Source organism: Symphodus melops (genome assembly GCF_947650265.1).
Source record: "Symphodus melops genome assembly, chromosome: 8".
NCBI classification, from domain to species: domain Eukaryota; kingdom Metazoa; phylum Chordata; class Actinopteri; order Labriformes; family Labridae; genus Symphodus; species Symphodus melops.
In genome coordinates, this window is record NC_136698.1 from 22,965,864 (window position 1) to 22,987,882 (window position 22,019).

The 22,019-nt window shown below is 39.0% G+C and overlaps 2 protein-coding genes across 4 annotated transcripts; both read left to right on the plus strand.

Annotated features, from left to right (window-relative positions):
- Nucleotides 1-2,403: 2,403 nt before the first annotated feature.
- On the plus strand, nucleotides 2,404-5,240 carry glulb (glutamate-ammonia ligase (glutamine synthase) b). Its single transcript, XM_079350122.1, has 7 exons — nucleotides 2,404-2,541; nucleotides 3,167-3,348; nucleotides 3,437-3,598; nucleotides 3,685-3,831; nucleotides 3,923-4,050; nucleotides 4,168-4,367; nucleotides 4,447-5,240. Exons 2-7 carry the CDS (start codon nucleotides 3,183-3,185, stop codon nucleotides 4,763-4,765), a joined length of 1,122 nt encoding a protein of 373 aa, XP_079206248.1. The 5' UTR covers nucleotides 2,404-2,541; nucleotides 3,167-3,182; the 3' UTR covers nucleotides 4,766-5,240.
- Nucleotides 5,241-14,800: 9,560 nt separating this feature from the next.
- Nucleotides 14,801-21,432, plus strand: znf648 (zinc finger protein 648). 3 transcript variants are annotated; one of them, XM_079350941.1, is made up of 2 exons: nucleotides 14,801-14,841; nucleotides 18,301-21,432. In XM_079350941.1, exon 2 carries the CDS (start codon nucleotides 18,364-18,366, stop codon nucleotides 19,798-19,800), a length of 1,437 nt encoding a protein of 478 aa, XP_079207067.1. In that variant the 5' UTR covers nucleotides 14,801-14,841; nucleotides 18,301-18,363; the 3' UTR covers nucleotides 19,801-21,432. The 3 variants fall into 3 exon arrangements, with proteins under 3 accessions (XP_079207067.1, XP_079207066.1, XP_079207065.1); XM_079350940.1 differs by lacking the exon at nucleotides 14,801-14,841 and adding an exon at nucleotides 17,957-18,031; XM_079350939.1 differs by lacking the exon at nucleotides 14,801-14,841 and adding an exon at nucleotides 18,016-18,154.
- Nucleotides 21,433-22,019: the final 587 nt, after the last annotated feature.

The following is a 22,019-nucleotide window of genomic DNA, read 5'->3' on the forward strand; positions in this document are numbered from 1 at the left end:
GGGGACAATAAAGTATATTTGATCTTATCTTGATTTATTGTTTGGACATCGACCTGCAGCAGTAGTTTCAGGCATTTATAACAACATAGAAATAATCAAACCTGTCTCCGATGGTCTCATTTTCTTTTATACAGTTGGTCATTAAAAACCTGTTAACTATTTACAGGTTTAACTAAGATTAAAAAGTAGAATATATGTATAAATACGGACAATGCACTTTGTTATAGAACAATATATGTATAGGCCTAAGTTAAGTTGCACAACAGGATTCAGTTGTTTTGGCAGTTCAATTATAAGGATTTTTTTTGCATGTATGGCCTTAAAGCATAAGGTTGTATCCGCTATAACCTTTTCTTAAAAAATGGCACAACTGCGCTGAGATCCCATCGCAGCATGTCGCTCAGAGACAAGGAGTAAGAGGGCCCTGCATAAACAACAAGCCCTGCATACATGTGACTGATTCATCTTTGTGTCTCTGTATTGGGAGACAGGTGGAAACTTGACTTAAAACTCACGTGCTATCTTTAAATCTTTCACGGTTACATGCATGACCTATTTTCGCTCATCTTTTTTTCACTGATGATAAATCCTCCTCTCAGCTCGCAGCATTCCTGTTGTTCAACAACCCACTTGACAAACTTTTTCGGAGGAGCCAAACCCCTGTTTATTCAGTTTCTCAGCCAAGTTTTCACGAATCATATTTTTTAATTATTTTGTACCACTGCCAATCATGATTAGTGCACTTACAGACTAGGTGTGTCTGTCAAAAACACAGCATATGTGCCAAATACATTTATAGCTATAACATGCAGAGAATTGCTGCTTGCAAACATCATTTTGTGATTCCTAAACATGCAGAAGGAAGACAAAGGAGAGCCTGGGGTAAAGGTCTGCACCCTTGGAAATGTTTAATTAGTTGCATATATAAAATCCTGTTAATATACAACTAAAACCTCTCACGTGTTTCGTTAGACTGATATGCAATAAATGTCGGTATCAAAGCTTATTATTTACTAAGATTGTTTAACCATCAATTGACCCACATTGTCCGTGTAAACAAGCATGTTTGTGTTTCTCTACAGACTTTTTCCTTTGACATGTACACTTACTGGGTTCTGTTAAGAACACAATGGCGGAAAGAAACTGTACAGCTACTCACCTTGTGCTTCTGTAATCTGTTTTTTTTGTTTTTCAAATAAATGTTTCCTTTAACTTAGATCCCATGACAATTCAACATGTATTATGTATATAAAACTACGTAAACTGCTTATAGCATAAGGACTGCTATGACTTGTGAATTTCATTGATGGTTATATTTGATGCATTGCATTCTTTAAACATTGCAGTAAATAATTTTTCGAGGGACTTGTACTGCTCTTGAGTTTTTTTAATTCACATACCTCCATAGAATCTGACTATATATGTTTGGTGTTTTTTTTATATTAGAGTCATTGTGAACTTTGCAGATTCAGAAAAAGCACACAAGATACTGTATGTTCTTACAAAAATAAAGAATTAGTGTCGGTCAAACCAACTTACAGTGTACTTAGGTTTGATCACAGCTCGAACAGTTGTGGGGAAAAAAAGGCAATTAATGTGATTCTTTATATGGACACTTCTGCATTTTTAGTCATTTTATTGATTTAATGCAAAATTGTGCATTTGTGTCAAGCAAAGAAGTTGTATGTCAGCCAACATAGATATTTAATAGCATACACGTGTGCAGAAGTATTACTGGAATAATTAGGCTTCAATAGCCCACTTTTAAAGAAAACATTTAAATTGAGATATTTGGGGTTGAAACATCTTTTATATTTCTTTGTTTAAAGTTGGGGTTTTTTACCATAAAAAAAAACACACAGAACCCAGATTTGAAAATGTATCCAAACACGTTGCGTTTAAATAAACAGAAAAAGTTGCATTTATTTAAAATACAAGGAAAGTGTCTACAGCACAACACGTCCATCTGGTATGATGCAGTATGTTTAGGAGCCATAATTAGTCTCCATATCTCCAACCTTGACGGGGTCTTGAGATTATTGTGTTTTTTTAGTAATTTTGGTGTTGTTGAGAGTCAATCTTTCAAATTCTAAGACGATACTGTTGCAGGTTTATCGTCACTAGAGGGCGCACAACTTGTTTACCATGCACTGCCAGTGAAAAAGTCTCTTTCTCTCCCTCTGATCAACATTTTTGCTCCATGCTCTTTTTTTTGTGTTCTTTTTCTTTACTTTTTTTCCCCATATTCTGTCTCGCATGCTAAACAAGATTGATAAAGAGATAGTTAAAGATGATAACACTATGTGGGTTTCCGTCTTTGTTATCCAACACAGTGACCGATTGACTTCACATCTCCTCATCACGGGCTGATCACGTTTCCGCTCGACCAATCAGAGTCGAGTCTGCTGCTCAGCAGCGCTATAAAACAAGCTGGACGCAGAGGCACAGGCAGGAATGAAAAACAACAATAGAGACATTAACATAGACAGCACGTCTAGAGACTGTTTTATTCTTTTGATTTACTTTTATAGTTAACATAAGGTAAGGTCCTTTTTATACAGTTAGTGTTTTCTTCTGCATGCACGCGCATCTTCAAAGTGATATCTGTTTCCTGTTTGTGTGCTGCAGAAACTTTCTTTGTTTTCAGTGTTTGCCTTTGGCAGTTGATGGTGACTTGTTTTTGACAAGTTGTGACAAATTTTGTGCGATTTATGTTGTTTGTGTGTCTCTACATGAGCTTTTATTTGCCGTATTATTATTCACAGCAACGCATGAAACGTGATGACAAAAACATTTGTTTGTGAAGCAATTCTAGAAACGGAGGTTTACAGAAATGTTTCACAGAGAAAAACCCAGAAAAAGACAAATATTACTTGGGGATGAAATTTATCATGTAAAAAAGAAAATCAAACGGGCAACAGTGCATCAATGATGAGTTATAATTGAATGTAGTGCAATCTAAGATTACACAAAATGAAACAGACTGTAGGCTGACTAACTGAGGTTGTAGTTCTTTTCCTGATCATGTTGTTGGTGATTTAACTGAAATGGTTACAGTCTGCCATTTGGGTTTTTTTCCATTCATCCTCTATGATATTTATGTGCAGAAACACAAGCTACTCCTCTGACGCTCACCATCTGTCTTCTTCTGTCTTGTCTTCTGCAGGTTTGGGGTCAAGAAAATGGCTACCTCGGAAAGCTCAAAACTGAACAAAGCTGTTAAACAGCAATACATGGAACTCCCCCAGGGAGACAAGGTCCAAGCCATGTACATCTGGATAGATGGATCTGGAGAGGGGCTGCGCTGCAAGACCAAGACTTTGGACTCTGAACCCAAGACTGTTGAGGGTAAGCTCTGGCTCCAATTTGATCAATACCAACAATTTCAGATAACCTAACCGAATAGTATTGATTTTATGGAGTTTTTCTTTTTTAGATATTCCTGAGTGGAACTTTGATGGCTCCAGCACCTACCAGTCTGAGGGCTCCAACAGTGACATGTACCTGATCCCTGCAGCCATGTTCAGGGACCCGTTCAGGAAGGACCCCAACAAGCTGGTGCTGTGTGAGGTGCTCAAGTACAACCGCAAACCAGACGGTAAATAACTGAGATCAAGTTTAAGCAGTGAATTACAGGTTAAACTGTCTAGGATTTTCAGCTAATTCCCGCCATTATTCCCATAGACAACAACCTGCGCCACACCTGCAAACAGATCATGAGCATGGTGGAGAATAATCACCCTTGGTTCGGTATGGAGCAGGAGTACACTATCCTGGGCACAGATGGACATCCCTTCGGCTGGCCCTCCAACGGCTTCCCTGGTCCACAAGGTTAGAGTCCAGCCCCTGCCTGGTCTCAATGTTTATTTAAATGTATTCCAGGCCAGCTGATTTTTATATTTTTGTTATTCTACCTCATCAGGCCCTTACTACTGTGGCGTGGGAGCAGATAAAGCTTATGGACGAGACATAGTGGAAGCCCACTATAGAGCGTGTCTGTATGCTGGAGTTCAGATCTGTGGAACCAATGCTGAAGTCATGCCTGCTCAGGTATTAACCTTTTTGTCTTTTAGTTTCATAATGGCCCACTTTTTGTATGTTTTGTTTTAACATCTTGGGTATTAAATCCTGTACATTTAATAAATGAATGTGGTGTCTGTGTTTTAGTGGGAGTTTCAGGTCGGGCCTTGTGAAGGTATCAACATGGGGGACCATCTGTGGGTGGCTCGCTTCATCCTCCACAGAGTGTGTGAAGATTTTGGTGTGATTGCTACTTTTGATCCCAAACCAATCTCTGGGAACTGGAATGGTGCAGGCTGCCATACCAACTTCAGCACAAAGGAGATGAGAGAGGACGGCGGACTTAAGTAAGAATGAGTGTATGAACTATCTAATAAAATATTTTAATTTGGTTGGTGTGTTTTTAATTCCCTCTTTGCTTCACAGAGTCATTGAGGAGTCCATCGAAAGGCTAGGGAAGAGACACCAGTATCACATCCGAGCCTACGATCCCAAAGGTGGGCTTGACAACGCTAGACGCCTCACTGGTCATCACGAAACTTCAAACATTGACGAATTCTCTGCTGGTGTGGCAAACCGTGGCGCCAGCATCCGCATCCCTCGGGCTGTGGGGCAGGACAAGAAGGGCTACTTCGAGGACCGCCGCCCATCTGCAAACTGCAACCCGTACATCGTCACAGAGGCGATAGTGCGCACGTGCATACTCAAAGAAGAGGGAGCGCAGCCCACAGTATATAACAAATGAAAATTCCCAGACAAAGTCTCATGACCAGTACTGTATTTAGCCTGTTCGACTATAGATTGATCTGTTCCTTTTCTTTTTTTTACTTGATGGATGAAATGATATCTGAGGTCTTCCTGTGCTCTTTGTTAAGTCTTGCAGACGATCTTTAAGTCTGACACATCACTGCCATATTGCCAGTATATTTTTTCATCTAAGCTGATCATTTATATATAAAAACTGTTGTGTCTCTAACTGGTGCAAATGCAATGGTAGGTGCAGCAGGTTTGTGCAGTGGCTATTGTTACTCAAAAAAGCATTTGAATGTTTGTCTGAGGCTACCATGCTGGTTTTTGTCATGTTGTCCTTGGAACAGGTCAATGGATATGCCAGAAAGAATTTGTATGTTTAAAAAAAATATATATTATTAATCTGTTTTGTTCATTTTCAACGTCTCTTTGCAAGAAACCTTAAATAAATGGTTAACCTTTTTGTATCATATCTGAATTCTGAGTCGTTTTATCCATGATCAGTATTCATCCATATAGTGACACTTCTCATGACACTGAACATAAAGAGTAAGACTTTTCATTTCCAGTGTTGAATTTCCCATGGGATTAATAAAGTATCTCAAACTTACATTTTAAGGTCACATATTCTCCACCTTTTCAACCAGTTAATATAAGTCTCAGAGCTCCCCAAAACATGTCCGTGAAGTTTCTTGTTCTAAATCCACTGATCCTGTATTTGATCGTGTCTATAAACCCCTCTATTTCAGTCCTGCTCAGAACAGGCTGTTTCTGTGTCTGTAGCTTTAAATGTAAATGAGCTGTGTCTGACCCTTTAACAAAGGGATTTGACTCGGGCTTCTTGCACCATGCCCGATTTACTAAAATGAGAAACCATCTAGCTGTGTTGAACAAATAAAACAAAAACAAATGTGATAAACAAGTATTGAGGCAATAGACAACCATTAAGAGAGTTAATGTGACCAACTGAATGCCTGAACCTCAAAAAATGTGACGTCAAACCTTTAAACTATAGTTTTCAGACATACTGTAAATCATTTACTGTAAAGGCAGTGACAACATGGAAGCAACCTGAGGACAGTGACTTTGCTGACGAGTCACGTTTTACTGATGTATGCTAAAGGTCAGTGAAGAGATAAGTGTGTGTGTATTTACACGTGCCACTATTCATGTGTAACTGTCAGTTTGGTACGTTGTTCTGACACGAGCCCTGATAACCTGTGGACTGAAAGTAGGTCAAGAGAGAGAAAAAAGGAGGATTTCTTTTAAAAAAGTGTTTAAAGTCCTATGAACTCAAGCACATGTCAGAGTCAGTGTTGTGACTCCTTGTGGTTTCACCTTATAAGTCCCAACACGTCATGTGGTGCCTCTCATTTCGAAAGTTTTCCTAAACTGGATCTAAAACATGTTGACACAGTAAAAAAAAAAAAGAATAACGAGAAATGGTGAGTCGTGATGAGTCTTTTTTTTTTTACTTTCACATTCGTTCTTTTCTTCTTAAGCTCACAAGTTGTCCTCCTTCTAGTAACGAATAGCAACAAATATTATTGCAACTAAAAAATACAAACAAAAATTATATTGCATTTGAGTTTGTTTTTCCCTCAAATATCCTTCTGCAGTGTTTTAGATAGCATGGTGTTCAAGTTGTAGGGAAGTGATTTGCTCTTGAGTTTTGACTTGCGTCAGAAGAAATCTTCAACTTCCACTTTATTGTCCCTGCAGGGATGAAGGTACAACTAAGACACAATACAGTCACCCTGTTGCTGTCCGCTGCAAGAACAGCATTCCCAATCAGTTCCTTCTTCTAAAGCTGCATTCCTGTTTTACGTCATGACATGTACATGTTATTGACCACAAAAAAACAGATAAGTTAATTCTACAATAACATATTGTATTGAACTTGTTCTTCGAATATGTTTTACTTTGTTGGTTTTCTGTCCGTCATAGAGGCATTTGACCTGCTTAGGACCTGGACAGTCACATTTACAGTTCTATTTCCATCAGGTCCATGAACTTGACTTAGTGTGGTGACATTGTGACCTAGATAGAGCCGCAGTTAGAGTTGCACATCACGTTCCCCTTTCCCCTTCCCTTTGAATTGGCACGTTTATTCCAAGAGCACTTGACTGAGACGCTGACCTCACAAAATGCTGGTGTGCAGTTTTCAACATAGTCTCAGGGAAATAATAGTGAAATGAAAACCACACACAAATATGACAAAAGAAAGGGTGAGCCTTTCAGAAAAAAGAAAATATTATAAAAAATATTGGGTGCTTTAACTGTGATCATAGTTTGCTTAGTTTGCAAGTACATAGGATCTGTACAAAAATATACCATTTTCACAGAAAACCGATCTCAACCACCTGGGACATCTGGTGAGTGTCACTATACTCTAGCTCTCTAATGGCCCCAATTAATACACATATAATTAATGTGTGTTTGTTGTCTGTTTGCAGATTTGGATTAAAGCCCTTATTCACCTGCTGATGTAAATGAAAGACATTAGAGAATAGAGTATATATATATATATCAGAGTGTGTGTGTAATATTTGCTTGCAGCAATGTGTTTGACAGGAGTCTACGATTACACCTTATTTGATTCAGCTCAGAGTTTAATGCCAATAAGTGAAAATGTATGAATCATGTTACATTAGCCCCTTGAATCATATCTGAAGGCCAAGCTCAGAAAATAATACGAAACCTTTAAAAAGACGTTTAAGACAAAATCACAGACAGTCAAGCATATTTCATTTTTTTGTGGACACACAAAATAAGATTGCAAAACGAGATGTTAAATAAGAACCAACTAATTGAAGAAATGTCTGAGGAGGAGTAAATCCATTTGAAATGCATTCTTACACTTGCACATGTTGTGCTCCATGTGGTCTGTTTCATAACCTAATGAAATGTTCCTTCCTCAGTTTATCCTATGCAATCTGAACCCATTGTACTGCACTAACTGGGGGTATTAGGAGTGCGTGATTGCCACAAACAAAAATATGAGGAATAACGTACATGTTTCAAATAAGATAACCTCAGAAGACAGACCCGGACAAAGAGGAGGTCTAACATTACGCCTTCAGCTTTGTTTCTATGGCAGCCGGAGACATAACTCAAGCAATCTGGTGGTGTGGAAATGATGCGGGGGAGGGGTTCTATACCAGCCTATTGCATAACAGTAGGCAGGTCAAGAATATGTAGAGGGCACACAACAAAGGACATTGATCACAAACTGATGCGCTTTTGGAAAATCATCTTAAGAAAGTCGATGCAGTCCGGTATATGGTAATGTTTCATACTCTCACAATACTCTTTTCGTCACACAATATAGACTATTCATCAGGAAATAAGCATATGAACTGCAATTCAATTGGAAGAGGCTTAATCAAGTAGTTTTGAGTGGGAACAGTAAATGAAGCACCATCCACTGCAGGTTAGTTCTAATGTCATCATGAGTGCAGTCATGTCTGCTTTAGAGACCCCTTATCCTTATCATTTGTGACAACAGGCTGACTTCTCTGTGACACCCTTCCCCTTCCTCCTCAACCCCCCAAGTTGGCTTAAGGACGTGAAAACGTTTGATTTGCTTGGCTGGCCAGGTGCTGGGAAAGCAGAACTGTAAAGTGAGAAATGGAGATAAAAGACCCTAAATAAAAGGCAAAATGCAAGGGAGAAACATCACCTGCACCAGGTCAAACAACCACTTACATTTAAGGTCAAATCTTAACCTTACAGATCTCTTTATGCAAATCGTTCCAACAAAATTAATGATATACTATCTCTTATCTGTATTACAGGAAGAAGGGTTGTATCTGGTTGTATCCAGATTCAGCACAAGAAACTCCCTCATGTTTGCACAAGGAGAAGCCTTATGTGTCCCACTATGTGTGTCATATTTAGTTTGGCTGTCTGTGCGACATGTGCAGCTCAGCTGACCCAGTAATGAGAAACATGAGAGAGCAGAATCTCAAATTACAGACGGAAGAACAAGGTCAAGTGATGTTAATAAAAACACATTATCGAAACAGGCAAATGCAGGGCAATGGTAGGATTCAAAAAAATTCTTTCTTCAGACTTTCATTGCCACATACACATTTCTTTTGGACAACTGGCCTATTTAAGGGTCAGACAAGAAAGTAAATACCCTTACCCATGTCTGCAAGGCTTATGGAAGCTTCAGAGTGGAGTAGGTTTGCTAAGCATATGCATAAAGAAAACAAGCAGAGAGAAACATTTCAAATACTAGCCTCACAATATATTTACATCTAATTCTATATTTCTGCTATAGTTTACATCTCATACTGTGCAAGTACTTATATTTTATATTAGTTTATATTTCATATAGTGCAATATTTATTTTACACGTCTGCAATAGTTTACATCTCGTTCTGTGCAAATATTTATTTTATATTTCTGCTATATCCATTCAAACTTATTATGCTGCGTAAACAAGTCCTGTCATACATAGCCCACCTTACCTTAACTAGAGTGACTTTTTTATATTCTTCTTTTGTTGTTTTTCCTTTTAGCTGTGTGCACATTAAGGTGAAGCCAAATCATTTTGTTGTACTATTGTATAATGACAATAATTCCACAAGTGATGCTCCTCAAGGAGAAGTATACCAATCGATCAGTGTTTTTGATAAAATATGCTGAAATAAGTAGGAAACATGTTAAACAACAGACAAGCAACTGCCATGAAGTTGTTAGCTTAGCATGTTTTAAAGCTTCGGTATAAGCACACAAACAGCACACAGACAAAACAGCAAAATCTGAACAATCTGAAAGTTCCTTAACTACGTGGTACAACTTCAACCGGCAATTTTTGTCTGGTTTAACTTGTTATAACTTCCTTGTTTTTGTTTTTTGGTTGTTTGATTATCATGCTGTGGGTTGGTGATTTCTTCCAATTTCCAATGTTACCAGTTGTAGCTTCATGATTAGCAAACAGGGATAAAACAAGTCTCAAATTCAGAGGTGACTTGTGATTTTCACCTTCTACCATGACCTTTTTCTAATTCAGTCAATAATTTTTGGTTCCTGGACGTACCCATGCACTGACACTGACAAAAAAAAAAAAAAAAAAAAAAAAAAAGGGTGTAACATAAGCTGTCCTGCACTTCAGTCTTCAGGTCATTAAAAAGTGTGGGAAGGTGTAAAAGAGTCAAGCTTCCCCTATTTTCCACCTTAAAGTTTGTCTCACCAGATCAGGCCAGACACTTCTCCCCTAAAAGTTTTTTTCCCTCTTATTCTGTTTTGCTAAACTCAGTGTTGTCAGGTTGCCAAGCGAAAGTAGGACAAATAGTTCTCCTTTTTTTTTCTTGTGTGCACGTGCCTGCTACTCAAGAGCAGTTGCATGTTTGGGAAATGTGAAAAAAAGCAGCATTGTCTTTTTCACTTGTTCTCTTTCTGTTTGTTGATTGTTGAAAATGTTGATTACTGGTAATCAACATTTTCTCCCTGAAGACAACATGAAGTTGAAAAGCCCCCATTCCAAGACCTTTAGGGACTGAGAGTAACCACCCCATCCTCCAACAACAAAGATAGTGGAATTTTACAAAGGTCACGCAAGTAAGTGCAAAGTGAGCAAAAAAAGAGAAAGACCCTTTGTGCCAGATACCACAAAAACAATTTAATCAGCACTTCTGGTCAAATGCACGGTTACTGCTCTACTTTGGGGATTGTTTCAGAAAAAACGTTTTCAGAAAAAATGTAATGTTTAATTGATTTCTTCCAGTGCACTTCTTTTTTTTTTTGGCTCATTACTAACAACGTTTGTTTTGTGCCCTGCAACTCATGGAACTTAACTGGATCTCATGCTGTCCAGTGCAAACTCATTCCAGGAAAAATGTGGGGTGTTCCTGAAGGGTTGAACTGAAGGAAGCATGATTCAACATTTCCTGTGGCTTTGCAAATGTTTGCTATTTTATGTTTAAACTGCCCGTGAGGCAAAAGTGCTTATTTTTACAAATATTACAATTTAAAGACTCAGACAAAAGTGCTTATTTTAACAAGTATTAAAATCAAAGACTTAAACAAAAGTGCTTATTTTAACAAGTATTAAAATCAAAGACTTAGACAAAAGTGTTTCTTTTTGAAGTATTAAAGTCAAACATATAGGCGAAAGGGCTTTAATTATTATCAAAAAGACAAAAAAAATATCAAAAGGTTTGTGCATAAGATAAGATAAGATAAGATAATCCTTTATTCATCTCGCAAGTGGAGAAATTTACAGAGTTACAGCAGCAAAGCAGGATAGCAGAAGAAAATCACACAGTGCAAAAAATTAAAATAGATAAAAATATAAGTGTACAAAAAAATATGCATCGAAAACAATAATCAAGAGCTAGTATAAAAATATGCATCAATTAAAGGGCTAGTAAAAAATGTGCATCGAAAAAGGAACAGTTGAAGAAAAAGGAACAGTTGAAGAAAAAGGAACAGTTGAAGAAAAAGGAACAGTTGCATGCGAAAAAAGTGTTGTTGTTTTTAAAAAAATAATAATTATACACTACCACTTAAGTGTTTTGAGACACCCAATCAAAATGCATGTTATATTCTTGAAGACATTTTCATCTAAAGGCTTAATCTTCAGTATTTGACAATAGTGAAGTTGATGTCTTCGTCCTGTGTTATTGATAATACTGTTACTGTTTCTAAGAGGAGCTGTATTGCAAAAAGCCACATTTTTTCGCCAGGACTTTACCGAGAGTTTCTCCAGAAAATATAATAATAACAACAATAATAGCTGAAATAGGGATGGTTCCTCTAAGTGTATGTGTAAGTGCTTTAGCAGTAAACTATAATTCCAAAATAACACTTCATGAGATCCTTGAACTATAATGCCATCACCAACACGGTCTTACCAAATGTAATTGCTAAACGCAGAATAAGGTAAAATGTTCAAGGAAAATAGGGCATGTTGAGTCCTGCCCTTACTCATTCTCCGATCTGGTGATATAAAAGAGTGTAGCCTGGCAGCGACGTCAACAATGAAATTCTGTGTAACCTGAGTAACTACAGGTGTCAAATTAGCTTTTGGTTACAAAACCAGCCCAACTGCTGTTTTCAGCAGACTGAGGTCTCAGAGGTAAAGGACAGACAGCTTCAATGTGGAGGTAACAAAACAGGCAATTATCAAGGCTGCCTACAAGCTACATTAAGAAACAGTGCTCTGATTATTAGGGTCTAAACAAGCCCTGATAGTTCCTTTTGCCCACACCCAAGCTGTTATAATTTCTTCACTTTCTTTAAAGGTTTATTCTTTGGGCTTTTGGTTAAGAGATAAGAGTCAGATATTGGGGGGTAAAGTGAACATGCACTCACTAACCACTAGGTAACCAGTGCCTTCAGCTGTTACAATGTCTAACAAAACAGCAAGGATTAAGCCGGGTGGCATCCTAAGGAAGGAGACTGCCCATCAACTTAAACACGTTGATTCAAGATCCTGTATTGGGTAACAATTTCCATAACACCCAGCCCTCTTTGCACTCTGCGGTCCATGTGAGGACAACAGCACTCAATTCTCAGAAGAATAACATTACTACTCTTCTAAAACTACTCAACTGGAATAGTTGGTGCTGCTGTGGTTTCAGTTCTTCATTCTATATAAAAATGACACACTAGTCACTGATAGTGCCATGCGTGTTACTGTTGTCCTTGATATGATATGGACTAACTCAACAAGACCTTCAGGACATCAGAAAGAGGTCTAGTGTTTAATAAAGCTGAAACAGTGGTTAAAAGCAAATCAGCTCTCATGTTTCCGCCATCCTGGGGCGTCTGTCGTATTTTATTTGAGTATTGAGTCCCATTTGTTTGTGAAACAGTCCGTGAGTTCTTTTGTATGATGTCCTGTAGAATGTCCAGGGTTGTCCTGTAATTGTAGTTTCATGTTTTTTTTTGTCAGTACCTGCCTGAGACACAGGATGAAATTTAGCTCTTGTGCTAATTCTGGCATATTCACATGGATGGTATTTGCTGATATTTGGATTTAAGTGCAAAAATAATAAATGAAAATAGAATCTCTGTAAGCTTACCCAGTCACATAAGACAAGATGAAGACAGTTGTGGGTGGAGACATGGAGATAATTTGTACGGTCAACACTTTGGGCGGCTGTTGCTCTGTTGTGTCTCAACCTGAAGGTTAGAGGTTCGATCCCCAGCTCCTGCAGCAACAGGTCCAATATGTCCTTGGGCAAGACACTTAACCCTGAATTGGCGGTTTACAAAAAGGTTTAGTTACTTTTGATGGTCCCTTTACACAAGTATTTACAAGTCCTTTTACTTTTTAAAAAGTTATTGTTAATGTCTTGTTTTTCATAAAGACATTAGTTAAACTAGATGATCATGTTCATCTTCCACACTGGCATGATGAAGAAATTGTCACTGAGCCTGAATTGTTCTCATGTGTAAAGTGTTGTTGTGATTTAGTTCCGTTTTGTGTAGTTTCAAAGACATCTAAGAAATCATCCCGTGTCTGATTGAAGCAGTCGGGCTTGTGTAACTGCAGTAGGCAACATAGGAAGAAAAACTCTCTTATATAACTATCCTAAGTGTACATTTTAAGAAGTACCATATGGGTCGATGTTCTGCAGAGGACAAGTTATGCAATCTTATGCCAAGCGCAAAAAAATCCAACAATTTCCACAGTCGAGAAACAGCGTCCCGTGGAAAATTCCAAGGTCTGGTATGTTTTCAATCAAGGCAGTTTTCTCTCCACATGAAACTCAAGAACCAGCAGAATGACTCAGCACTCTCTCGCTCTGTCTGTGCGGTGTGCCAGAGAGTTACTTAAGAAGATCAAAGAGATGGTCATTCATGTCCAAGTTTATAGTAAAGTCTATTTAACGTCTTTAAAACGTTCTCTATTCATTGATTATCCCCCTCAGATTGCATCCTGTTTGTGTAGTGTTCAGTCAGGAGTGATAAAATGAATGCGACGCTAAATGAGAAAATAATTTGTGAAGATGGAAATCTTAAAAACAAGTGTTGTGTTAGCGAGCACGCATCAGTCATTATTTGTAGTCAGCCAGTTCATAACAAGTAATAATAGTAGTAGTAATAATAATAATAAAACATTTATTTGTAAAGCACTTTCAGGTCATAGTGTTGTACAAAGCATAACAAATACAGTTTAAAAACATTTCAAATAACTAAAACAAAATTTAAACACACACTTTGACTCTCAGGAAACATACAGAGAAATTAGGACTCATACACAACAGAAAATAGATTTAAAAAACAGGCTTTAGCTTTGCTTCAAAAACTTCAACTGAATAACCCTGCCTGATGTCTACAGGTAAACAGTGTCGATGCATGGAAAGAAAAAGCCCATTCACCAATTCTCTTCTTTTTGACTTTTGGGACACTCAGAAGACTTGTTAACTCGAGACGCTTTCTTGCCTTTTAGGTGGAGGTCGAAGCAGGCCATACATGTTTGCCTTTATTTCTTTTGATGCAGTCAAGAGGGAAACACTTTCGTCTCTGCAGGGCTGGAAGAAACAGGAACACCCTGAAGACAAACAATCTTTTTAATCCCAGCAGGTACTTCCTGGGTGATGCTCCTCAGTCTGGTTGTTGATACAGCTTCAGCATCCTGGTTCATGTACTGCGTCACCACAAAGGGCACTTACGTAACCCACCCACAACTTTGTTGCAGACAGGAAACTCCAAGACGCAGAGTCATGAACATTTCAACTCCAACTCTGACCAGCAACAATTTTATGTGTGATGGATGTGTACTTTGTGTCTCTTCGACTGAACAAACAGCTTTACTCACGGTACAAGTTGTAAAATGATGTATCCTTCTTGGGTTTCATCATGCAGGACCTTGAGTCAAGATGAAAACCCTGCTGAACACGAAAGGTGTTTTGAACATGTAAACTTTGCACAGTTATATAACACCAAAAGAAAGTTAGTAATAGGCCCTTGTGAATAAATTCCTACAGATGTTGTATAAGTTCAAGGAGTTGAAGAAGACATTTTCAACAATGAACTTCTTTGTTGTTTATCACAGACCATCATTTCACTTTTTTAAGGAAACAATTCTTTTTGCACAATCAGCTACAGGTAGGAAAACATTTTGATTCATGTAAAAACCGAGATTCTTATCTTGTGAGATTTTAAATAGATTCATAACTTACCTTTTTGAGGGGCTAATCAGTCACTCCCTTCTAGAATCAAAATCAGAATCAGATTTATTGGCCAGGTATGTTTAACATCCATGGAATTTAAATTCTGTAGACTGTGCTCTCTCTGTACAATGTAACATTAAATAATGACAATTAGCTAAAGAAATAAAAACAGGTAATTAAAGACTAACATGTAAAAGACTATGTGCTAATCTAAGTGCTAGTGCTAGCTCTTTAACTCAGTAGAACGCCAAATGAAGCAGCACGAAATTCATCCAGTCTCACAGATAACTGGAGTAGATCCTATTATTGTGCTAATTCAACAATATGACTTTGAATCATAAATCCAGAATCGTTTGAATCTAAAAAAGATAGTGAATCGAATTGTGACTCCAAGAGTTAAAATCAAATTGTGAGGAGATTAATAAGTGCCAAAAAATGAGGGTGTTTGATGTTAATGACTTATTCATGGGCAAGGAGCTCAGGCAGTTGGGAACTGGGTTGGAAATCAGAGGACGGTCAGTTCAAGCCCTGGTGATGACCAAGTCTTGAAGGTGGGCTGGTATAGCTTGAGAGGTGCCAGCTCACTTTCTGAGCTCTGCCAAAGTGCCCTTGAGCTCAGTACTGTACCCTCAAAATGTTGTATCAACAACAGAATGAACACTTTGAATTCCCCTCTGTGATTAATAAAGAATAAAGAGATGCTTCCAATTGTCACATTTCACCTTCGCAGCACGAAGAAAACCTGTGATGTGGAAAAACTTTTGTTCGCAGTGAGGTATATATGACATGTCAGAATCACTTGTTGAAGCTTCCTTTTCATTACAGTCATAATGATTTTCTGTTCAGCTATACTGTATTAACATGACCGGATACCTGTGTTCCTGCACACATCATCTGTCGTGAATCACAAATGTTTCCTGTTAGCAGGATTCTGGTTCTTTCTTAACAACATTTTTCCTCTTCTTTCTCAGCCTCACTCTTGCACCACTCCGATGCAAACAAAATAACATTATCTGAGGGTAGCTGATGGCTTGCAGGGGGCTTATCTGATTGGTCACATGCCTGCTTGTTGACGTAAATTCATTGGTTAAAAATGTTTAGGCTTCTGCTACGTGTTTTGCTCGGGTTCAACGAAAACAAAAAAAAAGAGATAGATGTAATGCATAGCTTTGTGTGTGTGTGTGTGTGTGGGGGGGGGGGGGGGGGGGGGGGGGTGTATGGGAAACTGTATACAGGAGGAACTCCACAAAGATTAAAACATGATATGTTAGACAAAACAGGGCGCATTTTATTTTATAAAGCTGCTTTGTAAAGGTGATTAGTAGAGTATCCAATTTCAATCTGCTCTCCTGGGAAAAAAGAAGGCAGACGAGCACAGCCCAGTCAATCAGGACAATAATGTCTCACAAGAAGCTCTCACTTAACACCATGAGCTGCTTGAACCCTGTCTGCTGTTTCTGAATGAAAGAAACAGCCTAGTCTGCCTGTAGAGTGATCCCCATGCCAGCAGCAGCAGGAGGATGAAGGCTCATTTCTAGGAATAAAAATAGTACTACTAAACATTTTGGTCTCATAACGTGTATGATCACATGATCCTTATTCAATGTCTCCATGGAGCCCAAACTACTGGAAAGAAGTACGAGGTCATCTACTGACAGAAAACTGAATTGCAACTTGTTTATCGTCTAAGAGCAGAGGGACAGAATGTTCTCAAAACAAAGGAGTCACACAGAGTTGCCGGTGGCTTAGTGGTTTTGCGTGTACCCCATATAGGCTGTGGCCCCAAAAGCAGACAGCCGGTGTTTGAATCCGGCCTGTGGCTCCTTTCCCGCAAGTTGTTCCCCAGTCTCTTTCTCTCTCACTCATTCTCTTTCTCACTCTATCTCTCTCCATATTCTCTGGTTGTAACCTGCTCTATCTCTAAATAAAAAGCATAAAAACAACGAGTCACACAAACTACATTCATCCCTCTTCCAGTGTTTTTTTTTAAACCATATTCTGGACATATATGTGACAGTAACCTTATTCTAAAATAGAGACATTCAAAACCAAACAAAGAAAAAGAGCTGCAGAGGGCTCTTTAAACTCTTTTTGAATTATTTGATTCAGAACAATCTGTTTTTCTTCAGCGCCACACATGCCTATAATAAATTGTGCTCCAGGAGGAGATTTCCTGTAGGTTTTTTTTTGTTTTTTTTCAACAGCCTGTTGTTCATGTGGTGCACTCCTCAGTACTGCAGTGCTATCTTGTTTAGTCTTGTACATATTCTTATTATTTAATATTTACATTTTTACAAAGAGAGCGCAGTCCACCTAAGTTAATTTCCTTATGTGTTAAACACACCTGGCCAATAAAGCTGATCTAGATTGTGAAAATAAATGACGAGCAGACATCGCCATCTTGAGGCCGTTATACGACCATGCACATGGTTTAAAGTAGAATTGGGAGCCGACCTCCACGACCTTTGCTGTAAATTGAATCGCAACCAGAGTGAACTGACTTCCATGTAAAACAGATATCATCCTGACGTCACAACCCAACAGTTACGGCAGGCTAATAGGCTATAGATGTTTTCTAAAGTGAACCATTTACTTATTAAAGTGTCTATATTATACCTTTGGATACATATTGCAAGGTCAGTTTAGTTAGCCTCTCATAAATGCAGGAAAGTCGATAAAGAGCTTTTGAAAGAAAGTTGATCGGAAGCATACTTAGCATGTTTTTTTAAAGTAGGCTATTCAAATGAAGGTAGCAAAGGTAAAGTTTTATGGAGTTTGTTTTCAAGTTCAAGGAAATTTGATGCTCTCAACCTTTGTACAGTAGGCCCACTGACTGTGTAACTTAGTCAACAGGCTATATACAAACGCATAGTACGCTAAGTCAGTGAAATGTAAGCTGAGCCAGGCCTGAAGAATATCATTGCTCTTGCTGACTAGCAGGAAAGATGCTTACCCCAAGAGAGAGCGGCAGACAAACCCCGCCTGCAAACACCACCGGACTTTTCTCATGGACCTTTACTAGACAGGAGGGGGGTGGGGGGTGTAGGGATGTGGGGGTGGGGGTGCTAGTAGTCTAAATCTTATGGCATCTCATGGACATGACCTGCTCGGAACAAGACCACAGAGTAAGAAGCTCAGCAACATATTTTGAATTTGTAATGTTATCTCTTTTGAGGACTGCTGTGGGTTTTCTGCTTTATGGAGAGATCAGCGGAAAATCTACTTAGGAGTATTTGTTGAACTCTGAGGTATTACTTGTCAAATAACTGCAAGGTTATGTGAAGGATACTAATGGTACTAGCTGGATACTAGTGAATGCAGCATTTAAGTATTTCCAAGCAGGCATGAATTGTAAGGCTATATTATACTAACTGTCTCTGTTTGTGTTTTTCAGAGATTCTTAAGGGACACACGGCACCTCCCTGTATGAATTTCATGCCTTTTATAAGAAGTGACTATGGCTGATGAAAGCAAAAGGAACCACCAAGAAAGATATTGTGTCATTCCTTCTTATGGAGATGGACAGATCCTAATCAACACAAAAAGCGTGAAGACTGTTTCCTCTGTAATTTGTTTAGATCCACTTCCAGAGAGCGGTGACACCGAAATCCTTTATCTGAACCCTCAAACACCAAACTGCTCTCTTGTGGAGAAGTTTTCAGAGCTTTCGCCTGGAGAGGAATCAGGACTTCGTGATGACCAACACAAAAGTGGACGAGAATTGTCACAATACTCTAAATATAGTGAGAACACAGAAATACATGGATCTAATGGCAAGCTGTTGGATGCCACGCAAAAGAAGAAAAGGAACTGCTCTCAACACCTCAAGAGTCATAAGATACTAATGGATGCCGCAGTCAAACCAAAGGCATCCAAGCTGAAAGAGAGAAATGTTGTGGAGAATTCTTCAGTTGGAGGTGAAAACAAGATCAAGAAAAATCATGTGAACAGTCCTCATATTAGGAAATCCCTTAAAAAGTCTGCAGAAAGCAAAATCCCTCGCCTTTTGGTCGCAATGAAAAAACGTGGTGAGGTCGACACAGATCAGCGTCCCTTCAAGTGCACTCACTGCCACTGGGCTTTTAAGAAGCTTTGCAACCTGCAAAGTCACCTACAAACACACACTGGGCTCAAGCCGCATGTGTGTGATACATGTGGCAAGACTTACTCTCATCAGGGCACGCTGCAGCAGCACAAGCGTCTACACACAGGAGAGAGACCATACCACTGCCCCTTTTGCGACAAGACTTACATCTGGTCATCAGATTACCGCAAGCATATCCGGACTCACACGGGTGAAAAGCCCTACGTCTGTGACACCTGTGGGAAGGATTTCATTCGCTCCTCTGACTTGCGAAAGCACGAGCGGAACATGCACACCAATGACAAGCCCTTCCCGTGCAAGCACTGTGGAAAGACCTTCAATAAACCCCTCTCTCTGAAACGACATGAGCGTAAGCACCTGGGAGAGAGGCCCTTCTCCTGCCCTGAGTGCGGGAAGACCTTTGCCCTGGCCAGTCGAATGGCAGAGCACCAAAAGATCCACACGGGAGTGCGTCCGTTTGCCTGCTCTGTGTGCTCCAAGTGTTTCACAAAGTCCTCCAACTTGCTTGAACATGAGGCCATTCACAGCGGTGAACGGCCTCACAAGTGTACAGAGTGTGGCGTGGCGTTCGCTATGGCCTCCCGCCTCATCCGTCACCAGTACGTCCACAGTAAGGAGAAACCACATAGCTGCACTGGCTGTAGCAAGAACTTTTGTCAGTTAGCTACACTAAAGCTCCACCAGGAGCAAACGTGTGCTGGAAGGATATTTGTCTGTGTTGAGTGCAACAAATCCTTCCAGTGTGCATCAAAGCTTGCTCAGCACATGATGAACCACAAGAGTGTCTGAATCTGTGTAAAGAATTATAAAAAATAAATATGCAGTTGTAAAAACATTGGTTGCATTCAGAGTCACAGGGCACCAGTTTATTTATATTCTGGTATGCATTAGATATAAGTGTCTTATGAGTTTTGACACTTCTTGCGCACACTCTGTCTGCCTCTGTGGTGCTGGGTTTCCAAGAGAATGTTGTAGGATACAAATTACCACACGCACAGCATTGGCACTGGATCTGACAGCTTCATAGAAAGATACTTATGAGCACATAAGAGCATTAAGATTACTAATGCAGTTCATGATATATTGACACTTTGCATTTTGGAAATGAAGTAAGTTTATCCTGATGAACTTCTGTTAATGATATATTCACATGTAGGGCTTATTCTAAGTACCCTTGTGGGATATGCTGATCCATTGCAACTACGAAAGACACTGAGCATTGCATTTCAGAAAGCTCATCACTTCCTCGCCTTGAAATCATTGATGCACAGAGATTTGAATACCTAACTATAGCATCAGTGACATTAGCACAGATTCTTTGAAAACAGTATTAATGACGGGTCCTGATGTCCTGCCAGATGAAGGGTCAACTTAATGTCTCAACCAATCAGTGCTTGTACATAACAAAACACCAACATCAATGCTAAATATTCTCAGGTACACTTTGTGTCTATTATTCAGTGACCTTTGACACAATATTTCTCTATGCACAACCAGCAAAGGCTGCAAAACAGACTGTATGTAAAACATGGATGTTGCCACTGTAACTGTAAAGAGTCTGTAATTTATTTTTTTCTGACCTCATTCTGTGTTTTGTTTTGCTCTTTTGTTTTTGGACATGAGCGTGACATTGCTATGTCTCTACCGTAGATAACGGGAGGCCCTAAGGGGACCATTTTTACAAAATGGACATGCTGTATTGAAAAACACTTGGAACAAGCCATCGATACCATAAATTCATTGGCAAAGTGTTTACTGAACAAAAACATTTTATCTTTTGGCACCAAATAATCAGACTTCTTTTTGTACAGCCACCTGAAGCGAGAATTTGTGATTGGCACTTCAGCACTTTTCCTTAAATTAGACACCAACAGCATGGACATGCCTTGTCCACTTCTTGTGCCAGGGACACATTTTTTCACCCACATTAATAGACCACCGTTTAAATGGTTCAGGGAAGCTAGATTAACAGCAAGCCATCACTTTTTGCAATCAGAGATTGCTTGGCATGCATCTTGAACTAATTATGCTAAATATTTGTTTTTTATGTTTTCATTCAATGTTCAATATTGAACATTTTGTGTGAGTTTATGCTTTAGATTTAAATTGACCTTTTGAACATATCAGTTTAGCATAATTTTACTGGTGTGTGCAATAAAGATTTGCCTCCATAATTCATCCCTCAGTGTTTTTTAACTTGATGGTTGTAATGTTCTTGGTCCTTGGTGCCTCTGTATTTTAGTAGTTCAAGCTCTAGACTCTGGATGTCACTGCCCTCGGTCTTGCAGAGTTTTATAAGTAGAACTACAGCCAGTAATTTCTTATTTTCTTTGGCACTTACAAGTTGAATATTTTAATGTCCTGTTATTGTCTGTTTGTTTGTTTTCTGAATGTCAGTATGCATTAAAGGTCAAGTTTGGATCTCTTTGCCTCATGGATCTTATTGTACCAAGTCCACAACTTCAGCATGTAAAAGGCCACGCTCTAAAGGATTAAAGGGACCCATTCTGCTCAGGATGAAGAACAAAATTCAAAAAATGATCAGCCCTCTTTTTTATTTTTACTCTGGACTATGGTAGGAAGCCACACCAAATTAACCAGAGAACCCAGAAATGCACAGGAAAAATTTACAAACTGCATACATTAAGACTCCTGTCTGACGGGGATTAAATCCAGGAACATTCTCACTGAGAGGCAACAATGCTAACCACTGCAGCCCTGCACTCGGTCATAATGTGATCGTATTATTAAGATTAAGAAATGTAATCGAGCAGAGCAGTTTTGGTATGCTAACAGTTACTTACATGATTGGTTCATTTGGACAGGGTGGCCTGGTCAAAAGCCCTGTCTGAATTGAATTATCCCAGTCATGCAGTAGAAATGCATCATGCCAAGAGGATTTTAAAAGGGGTGTCTACTTAATATACTAAAGTAAGTATCAACACAGCCGTCACAGTCTCTTTTTACCATTAGTCTGCACTTGCCAACTGCGAGTGGGACATACTGTC